General features: G+C 39.9%; 1 protein-coding gene across 4 annotated transcripts in view; it reads right to left on the bottom strand.

Moving 5' to 3' along the window:
- Positions 1-208: 208 nt before the first annotated feature.
- The window catches only part of BRF1 (BRF1 RNA polymerase III transcription initiation factor subunit), a 177,521-nt gene continuing 167,469 nt past the window's right edge, over positions 209-10,260 (bottom strand). For all 4 annotated transcript variants that reach the window (XM_030484998.1, XM_030485000.1, XM_030485002.1 and 1 more), the window contains 3 exons: positions 10,072-10,123; positions 6,326-6,494; positions 209-4,102 (listed from right to left, as the gene is read on the bottom strand). In XM_030484998.1, the coding sequence (XP_030340858.1) occupies positions 4,065-4,102; positions 6,326-6,494; positions 10,072-10,123 (259 nt within the window). In that variant the 3' untranslated portion in view covers positions 209-4,064. The remainder of the gene's footprint in view (positions 4,103-6,325; positions 6,495-10,071; positions 10,124-10,260) is intronic.

The raw sequence follows: 10,260 nt of genomic DNA, 5'->3' as shown, positions 1-10,260 counted from the left end.
TATGCAGTTTACAGAAAGTATCTACATTTATCAGTGGAACAATATCTTGTAAAAAACACTTGCCCGATTAGACATGTCTTCCCATTTAGAGACAAAAGAAAGCTCTGAATTACAAATTTTGGCCACTATCAACCAACCATGCAGCAATCAAAACCAAACATTCATAAGAATGAAGACAGAAAAATCAGAAATTAGCAGGAGAGCATCGTAAAAGATGGGTTCTGCAAGGGTTTTATTTTTTATTTACAGCAAACATATTACAGTAAAAAAGCTTAACATGGCTCACATTGTGGTTGAGTAAGGACAATACATATGCTTACATCAAACAGGTTTAATTTCCTTGGCACTAACCGAACCAAATGCAAGAATTCAACATAAAATTAAGAAACAGAACATTTATTAGGCAAACTCTACATTAACTGTACACATCTGCGGCTGGAGTTTCAATGCAATCCAAAGAATACAAACAAGCCATCAGGATGGCAAGAACTTTTTTCAACAAACATGTTTAACCCTCAAGACAAGGCTGTCTGGCACCATTTAAAAGTCGCTGTACCGAACACAGTGATTTTAAGGAAATGTCATAGATGATTAAGACACTGAAAACGCACTCATCACAGTGAAGAACCCCATTATTTTCCTTATTTTTTTCTCTCTTTTTTTTTTGACTCCCACCATGCAATAGTGTGAAAAGGCTGCATGGCAGACAAGCTGGATGCAACTGCTGGAGGGTTTTGCCTGTCAAAAACAAAGTGACTTGCAGCAAGAGACATGCTTTATGCAACAAACCCAATGATATACAGCTTGTGTGAGTTCAAATATGAAGATCTAGGAACGACAGATGTTGAAGCCTTATAAGCTCTCTTCATTATAATCAGAATCCTGAGAAAAGCAGGGTCCAAATTACTCCAAGTGAATTTAGGCTTACTTATATACAACAAAATTGTCCAGATACCTCAACAGTAGTAAACAGAGTTAATGCAGTGTTAATCTTTTTACATTTTAATGACTAGCTATAAAAACAGAAACTAACATGTTCTAATCTGTTTACATTTCCTGAGCTTAGTTAAATCAAGAAGGAATGAACATTATAAAAATCCTGGTAAGTCACCAATAAATTAAAAATGTACATAACCACTATCACTTAAGAAGCTTTGCAGTGCTCGGAGTGAAGTCTGCCTATCTGATTACCATGGTCTTTCCTTTAGGACTCCTGTACAGAAACCATGCCATTAACTTCACCAGCAAAACTGAGATGCTATGGAACTGTAGGTCTTTTTTCCCGCTCTCCAAGTGGCTTCTAGCAGACCATACGATAGCGATAGCCGTTCCTAATCAAATCAGAGAGCATTCAAAAACTGCAATCCTCTACTTCCAGTGCAAGAAACAATGTTCTCAGAAACACAATGTGCTACTGAAATGAAAATTTACTAGCAGCAGCTATTTGAGTGGACTCTCAGCTCTTGCACATAAAATGACCACGCCGGCAGCAGGGTTAGTATCCTTTAGGGGGAACAAACCAATGAAAATCTACACAGAAGATAAAGAATAAAGATAAAGAATCTACACAGCAATAAAGAATTCATCTTGGCGGTTTCTTTAAGAGCCAACATCTTGCATTTGAGAAAAGCACTGGACCTCCATGAGTCATACACATGTTTATTTATGCATGTTTATTTCCTGCATAGAGGATAATGTGTAGCTTGGAATAAAACCCAGCTTTGAGAATATACTGAGACTATGGGTATTTGTCATTGTGCTATTGGCAGAATAATTCAAACCCAAATGCTCAAACTCAACTGTCTTAAAGACTTGCAGAGCATGAACTTTGATAAAACGAACTACTTTTAAAAAAATGTCTGCTTATAGCATGATTTTTAATTTGTGGTGTAGATAAAAGAGAGGTAGAAAGGTTTATCCCCTCAATATTATTTTCTGTGCAGTATTTATAAATTATCAGAAAAAAACCTATAGATTTTTGGTGAAAATACCAGCTTTTTTTCTAAGAGTTATATGGAATCTCTTCTTTCCACTGAAGTGCTGCAAACTAAGTAACTAGAATTTGGTTCAGAAAAGCTCTTCTTTCCATTAGCTTCATTTGTGTTACTGAATTCTGCTTTTAAGAAGTCATTCTGGAAATATTCCTATACAGGGCTCAAAGATACCTAGCAGATACAACCTACCAAAAAAAACTACGTTTACCAGCCAAATAACACCACGTCTGCTCCTAAAAAAAGCACTCGCTCTACTTACATGATCCCTCTTACACATGCTACTGAGAGGGAGAGAAGTATGGAAGGCCTTTTGGCCCTTCCCCTCTTTGTTGATGACCACAGGTATGAGCAGCATCATCACTCTGGCTGGTAGTAGCTACAGAGCTTCTTAAGGCAGCTTCTTTTCCTGCCATGATCCACCCTCTGCAGCAGGAGGATGGATGGTGCTTTAGTGATGAATGCTCCTCAAAAAGGGTAGGAAAGATGAGTTGACCAGGAGAGATAGCTTAAGAGAAACCACGTTATAAGACAAATATCCATCCTTCCCTCGTGTAAGACCAGCCTGCAGTGCTAAAGTTTTCATGATTGTCACTAGACAAGGGAAAGAGATGAAAACATTTCGGGTCCTGCAGCTGCAGTCATCAAGAGTGTGATCCAGAGTGCAGTGCATTTCCCACTGAGCCAAGAGCCTCGGACCCAGCAGTGCCAGGGAAAGGTAAGTCAGAGACAACGGGGTGAGATCTGCCAATAGGGGCCCCATCGCTGATCCCCGTTCTCACTGCACTGGGAGAGCTGATGGATCTGGAAGAGAATGACCTGCCTGTTGACATTTTGGGGTGCACAGGGCTGGAGCTCAAGCATTACTCATGTAGCAGCGGCTGTTCAAGGGTGGATTTGAGCCATGAAAGTCAGATTGCTGCACGGTGACCTTTAATTTACCCAGAGAAAGTTAAATAAATTACATTAAATTAAATTCAGCCGAAGCAGATGCTAGCTTATTTATTAAAAAGATCAGCTTTCTCTTTCTTTCAGCCAGTTTTAGAGACAGGCAGCTCCTGGGAGCAGACCATCATTCTAACTCAGTTGGACAAGAACAGCTACATAGAGATGGTCAGAGTGACTCTCCTGCAGCAATACTAGCCACAACAAGACCTGGCTGTCCCTAGGGATGCCCAGCAAAGGCACGTGATGGTCAGAGTGACTCTCCTGCAGCAATACCAGCCACAACAAGACCTGGCTGCCCCTAGGGATGCCCAGCAAAGGCACATGAGCATAGCGTTGTCGTCTGCTTGCTCTCTACACTTCTTGCCTCACGCAGGTCTTTTCCCTCCTTCCAAATAAACCACACGGGACAGTGGAAAATGATTCTTCACTGCCAACATTGACTTCTATTGTCATATCTTTTCAGAAATCTATTAATTGATTAGTACAAAGAAGTATTTACTTAATTTCAAAGAAACCAATACTGCACTGCAAATATACAACTTGTCATTATTTTCTGATAGACTTGGGTAAGGAAGCTTGTATACAATAACAGGATCATATTCACAATACAGGCTGGAAATGTTTTCCTTCTTTCAGTTGTAGCATTATGAAACAACTAATGCCACTGTACTGAAATAATCAACAGGCACACTTCTCATTTTCACCTGTTCTATCTTTTCTTCAATCTGCTCCCCTTCAACAGCATGCCTAAAAGCACAGTCACATAAATAAGAGATGTGTTGCTTTCAGCCACACATGCTTTATACACAGTCTATTTTGTCTCTTTTGTTTTGTTCTCTGGAAACATTATTCCCATTAACTTCATCCTCCAACTATGATCCACCAACATAAAGAAAAATTCAAGTACAAACCCAAACATTATTGCTGGGTTATGGGTCAATGTAAACTGACCAGAGTCAATGCCAACCTAAAATTCACTTTACAAAAGTAAGGATTGTTCGATTGCATTTGCTGACCATAGAAAGCTGCTTTCATATAAAGAAACCTAATTAAATTCATACAGTTTGAAGACTGAAGATTTGCTGGGAACAAGACACAGTCCACGTCCTTTGGAAGTAAATGGAATTAATAGCCATCATCATCATCCACATCACAGCCATAATCTGAAATACACAAAGACAAAGGCATATAAAAATGATAATATTCCAGCTAGATACAACAGAAGTATTGCTACTTTCAGGTTGTTTTTCTGTTGCATAACCAGATGGTAAGTTTTATCTTAAGCAAGCATCTAAAAAAAATCTTATGTTTTCTTAGGGCTAAATAAAAAGTTCTTACATCTACTTTCCTCAATGAAATAAAATTATTTGTAAGCGTGTATGTGTAAATATCTCTCCTGACTTGTCACTGGGCCCTCATTTAGGAACACTTGACACATGGTTATATGAAATATTTGGTTTAATTTAGAGGTTAAGGTGATCAAGCTTGATTGTCACAAGTAATTTGGAACATGGTGGCTGATAAACAGCAGCATACATTTTGCAAGTAGGCACGGTCCTCACTAGACATAGCCACCAAGAAAAAAGCTGGCTTGTTGATATTATTCATGAATTCATAAGCTGAAACTGCAAGGGTTCAGAGATAGCTAAGAGTTCCCATCAACATCAAAGGAGTCGTGCAACAAATCCTGACCAACAAATCTGACTCAGATCTCCAGTATCTACTTACTCTGAGAGGAAGAGCTTAAAATTTTGGCTAGATTTTTTTATCCAGTTTTGTTTTCTTATACAATGCTGAGTGCAAAGACTGTGTGATGTGTGTGTCAGAAAGCAAGCCTGCGTGTTTCTAATGCATCACTTTGTCTTCTATGTGCTACGATTCTATGATTCTGAAGGCAGTGAATCAGATATTTTCTGTTGCGCAGTCGAACCTGTGGATAGCTATTACATATGAGCATTCATTAAAGTTAACCTTTATATTCCAAACTCAATACAGTGCAACCAGCATTTCACCCAATGAGGGAAGCAAATGCTCAGAAGCAGAATTAAGTGTAATCTGTAATAATTTGAGTGGAATGGGTGAAGCTCACTATCTGTAAATCCTGCAGTTATTCCAGGCAGACAGGTCTAAAATCTATGATGAAAGCAGCTAGAAAGGAGTTATTTGTTTTGCTGAGCACCTGTGTTTCAATGCTGGGAATATTCCTTTCTTTTCCTTTTCATTTTTATTGTTTTTTAACTCTGATTTTTCAGCTGTTGTCCAGACCAGACAGGGAGCATGGAATGTTCTCAGAATGGTTTAAAGATAGTAACATTTACAAAGAAAAAAAAAGCTCAGTGACCTTTATTCTATTTTTGGGGGGGGGTTATTAATAAACATAGACCCACCCTCCCCCACACGGGTGCTTTTTCTTGGGAACATTATTCTAATAATAAATGCAGGCAACAAACTGTTTTTCCTACAGTTCAGCAATTATTTTCCAGTGGAGAAATCAATTTAAAAGCAACAGACACTTTCATGAAATGTATACATATTGTCCACGAACACTAAATTAATAGCACTGGAAAGATTTTTGCAGTAAATAACATTTCAGTAGGAAACTTACTCTCATCTTGTTTTTCACAACCTGTAATTGGCAGCTGTCACTTAAAAAAATATTTTTGTGTATTTTCAAAGCTTAATTTCTATGGGGAAGTTTTTAATAAAGTATGAATGTGGATGTGTCCGCTTAGGAAAAACTGCCTTTTCCTGCCACCAAAGAAACCTAAATTGAATAAGTGGCTTTTGCTTTGGGGTAACCCAAAGAAATTAGCACACATCTGTGTACCATACAGCATGTCGTATGCTATCAATGTGACTTCTGTACTTGGTGAAGAACTACTTCCTCCTAACACTTTCCCCAGAAGTGGAGCAGGACCATTCATTCTGTTTTGAGCTGGATAGCCATGTACCCAGGGCTCAGGGACAACTGGATGTTGCTGCAGCCCCACCTGAGGAAGGAGGCAGGAGCATGACAGCTTGACTCGGGAGGCAACGAGCCGCAAGCACTGCTAATGGAGAGGTCACTGATCCCATAATTCCTCAGATCCACATTAATAAACGTACTTCTGAAAAACGTGTAACATCAGTTTGTTCCTGAGAAATCCTCTTAGCCTAAACCTCAAGATGCAACGTTTTCTCAGGAGGAATCTCTAAGAAGGTCAGGTTTTGGACAAGGGTGACTCGAGGCTTTCCCACAGGAATGGGCAATGCTGGAAAGGCGGCCGGAGATCTGCACAGGACGAACTGCCAGAGAACAGGGACAAGCAGGGAAAACCTATCTGTCCTCAACCCTGAAACAACGAACCCCAGAGCATCAGTAGATGGTAATTTAGGCAGCAGTTTACCGTTTCCTCCCATTAACTGCAAGGCGCTCATGCAGTGATCATCATCATCTTCTATTTCTTCCTCTTCCACCTCTTCATCAGGGTTGTAAGCTACTGGGCCACTCTCCACTAGCACAGCTGCTGCTTTTTCCAAGGCAGGGGTTTCTGCTTGTGCATTTGGAAAAGTCACCTGCAAAAAAGGGAGAGGGACAGTAGAGCAACCCTTCCTTTTGTTCAATATTTGTACAAAACTTTAGCGGCTTCCAAATGACAGGACAGGAGAGCTGGAAGCCCGTGTACAGTGCTAGAAGCTTAGCTGTTCTAGGGGACATGCAACTTGCTCAAAGAAATGTTGCCTGAATGAAAGTCTGGCACAAACATCCAGTTTTCACATAATTCATAGCCAGGTAACTGAAATATCCAGAGATGGTAACAGCAGAACAAGGATCCTTTTGCAAGTACAAGGTAAGGAGAATTCTGAGAGTGAAGGCTCCTCAGTAGAGCTCTGGGTGAAAACTTACCACCTTTTCCTCATTGTGCTTGACTCACATTAGTCCTATTACACAATAACAATATTATTGACGCTTTAATGACAGCAAAAACATACCCTTCAAATCAGAAAAAAACCCAACATGTATTGGTTTTGACGGCTCTCGGGTTGATTTTATTTGGAGTCACAATGAGATATCGAACAAATAGCACACTTTAGACAGCACTTAACATGATGGCAGAGCACTAGGTTGATAATACACACCAGCATCAGTAACATTACCTATGAAATTCATCAGAATAATGAACTCCAAAGACTAACTTGGGAATTGATCATTGACAGGATCCATTCGATATGTGTACCTCCCCAGCTAGCTGTTCCAAGGTTAGGCAGGACACAGCTGGGAGGGTGAGAAGGGGCAACACTGCAAGGAATCAGAGATGAATTTGGAAAAAGTAATATTGGCTTTGGTTCCCTAATGACAGATCTGGGAATGAGGCAGGAGCCAGCAACATGGTCTGCCCCAGCACAGCCCAGGCTCTGGTCTCTCTGAAGTTCTCACTTCCACAGTGTGCTCAGTCTAGGGCTGCACCTCCCTCTCTCATCCAGGGAAGAATTATCACAGGAGCTTTGGTCCCTGCTATACAAAAAAATTGTAGTCAGGCTGGAGAGGGTCTAGAGAACGACCACAGAGATGATCAAAGGACTGGGAAGCCATGTGAGGAAAGGATGAAGGAGCTGGGCTTGTTCAGCCTTGAGGAAAGAAGGCTCAAGGGAGATCTTATAACCATGTTCTATGGTATTTAAAGGGTGGCTACAAAGAAGATGGAGACTCCCTTTTTATAAGGAGTTACATGGAAAAGACCAGGCATAATGGACACAAGTTACTCCCAGGAAGATTCCCATTGGACACAAGAGGAAAATTTTTCACAATGAGAACACAATCTGCCACTGGAATCATCTCCCCAGGGGAGTGGTGGATTTCCCAGTGTCAGACACTTTCAAGACTCAATTGGACAGGGTGCTGGGACATTTAGTCTAGGTCATGCTTTGTCAAGAAAAGTTGGACCAGATGATCCTTGAGGTCCCCTCCAACATGGTATTCTATGATTCTGTGATTCTTTATCTGTACCAGCTTTGTAACAGTGTACTTTTCACCTCTGTTCTGTACTTGGACTATTTGGGGTTTCTACACTAGAGCTTGTGGCCCAAAAGGACTCCCCATTAGTGGCAACTTGAAGAACATTGAAGATTAACCATTAACACTGTTTTGTCATGTAAGTAATTTTGAGAAGAGAATACTTAACAGTACCTGTCACTACTCAGCAGTCACCAGCACTGAGAGTCATCTCTGCTAGGAAAGATGGAGAAGACCAGGACTACTTCCTTGGGAAGAACAGTGGTGAGGTGCTCCTCACAATCAGTGGTTCAAAGGAGGCCAGGAAACCCCAATTCCTCTGGTCCCCACCACAAGAAACGTCCTACAGTACTTTGGGCTTTAAATTACAGTACGGAACTATGTACTGCTGCATCTTCTCCAGTTCCATTAGCAGTAAGTTCTGATTTGGTGTTGTTAATTTATTTTTATTTATTTATTTATAAATGTATTTACTTAGGATGCAGTAACTCCCAGAATCCCTTTAACTCCAGGCACTTCAGAGGTACACCATAAGAGAAAATCCCTGCACCAGAAAGTTGATAGTCTAATTATTCAAACATCAAAGCAGTTCCTGAATGTGTCATATACCATGACAGTCAACCTAAAGAATCTGCCTGAGTTTTTCAAAGTCACCTAAGGGTTTGCTCCGATAACTCATTAATAGGGCAAAAGACACCCATTAATTTTAATAGAAAATCAAGTATTTAGATATTCAGATCACTCAAAGACGGGTGTTCATGATTTTTTAATGCTCAAATTAATCATATTATTTAGAGGAACTTCCCTCCAGTTTATTTTATATTTCCTACCACTGCTTTTGCTTCCAGAGTGATCAAATTGAGTCCATCGAGGTTTTCAGTATAAACAAAAATAGACACAACAGTTTGAGACGAATCAGCATCATAATATATATCAATTTATATGCTTAAAAGTATCCATCTGCTCTGAAAAAGTGGGTGAATATAAAGGAGCTACAATTGAGTCATTATTTTTTAAAATTGCACCATGCTAATTAAAATGTGACCTTCTTCTAATTATCATGTCCACTTCCAGACTGCTATACTTCTAAAAATGTGCAGAGTTTTCTAATGAGCATAGCATAAGAAGTGAAAATGTATTTCCCCAGGCAGGATATCAAACTGTTTCTGAAAATCAATGGGGTTTAGTAATTTTAAAAATAAGGCAGTCAAATAATGTCTTTAAATAGAACTTCCTGAATTCACTTCCAGACATCCTGGACTTGATTTTTGCACATATATTTATGGATGGACGGAGAACTGTCAAAGCATGTTAAACTTCCTAAGGTAACTTGTTCGCTTTTAAAAGGGTGTCAGTGTCACACGTTCATGGGGAAAAAGAAGGATAAATACCTTTGTTTTATTAGGAACAGAATTTTAGATACAGAGTAGACAGTTATTTTATCATACACAAAATGCATATGTATACTTTGTACAGGGTGAAAATAATAGTGAATGAAAGCAGTTATCACTATGACTCTGATAATAATCAGGACCTCTTCAGGAGAAAATGCAAGTGCACAAAGCCACCCTCAGAGGGTTTCTGGTGGTGGCCAATTACTAGCTCTAACTTTTCTATGGCACTATTATATTTTCAAACTAAACAAACAAACCAGCCAAGGAGTAAGCCATGCTATGCTATAAACTGTCACTTAGCGTTTCCTCACCCTTCTCCTGCAGAAGCCCAGCCCTTCCCTTGGGCCGTCGCTGGCTGCACAGAAGCAATGTTTCACATCGTTCACCTTCTCTGTGGGGACAATCCAAGTGCTGAGAAACAGACATGAGCTCTGCCCTCTCCTACTCCTCCTACTCACCAGTTCAATATGTACCTTTTTAGATGCTTGCAGGGAGTTTTCTCTTTTTTGCTGTCTAACCATGTATTATGAGACTGTGCTAATGTTACTGATGGGTAACGAAGGTCATATCTTGGTTAGAAAACAAGCAACCTCAGTCTTGCAGTGTTTGCAGTAACCACCTCCCATTCTGATTAGAGAGGCAAGACTTATTTCTTTTGCCCTTATCTACCACATAACCAGAGCCAGGTTGTGAGAATTTCCAAACTCAAACTGCTGCACTAGGAGAAGTGCTGGACTTTACATACCTCTTCAGTGGCAGCCTTTTTAGTGAGCTGTGTTGAAATCAAGGGTCTTAATCTGCAAAGAAGGAAAGGAGAACTGGTGAACATCAGAAAATTTACACCATGCACAAGAGTTTGACAGAGTATTCACTCTCCAGACATTGAAAGCACTTTGCTAGTGTTATGTTGTGCAATTGCTTTTTTAGAGATATA

This window comes from Strigops habroptila, chromosome 4, assembly GCF_004027225.2.
Source record: "Strigops habroptila isolate Jane chromosome 4, bStrHab1.2.pri, whole genome shotgun sequence".
NCBI lineage: Eukaryota > Metazoa > Chordata > Aves > Psittaciformes > Psittacidae > Strigops > Strigops habroptila.
The sequence above is the reverse complement of the archived record's forward strand: the minus strand, read 5'-3'. Positions and strand labels throughout refer to the sequence as shown.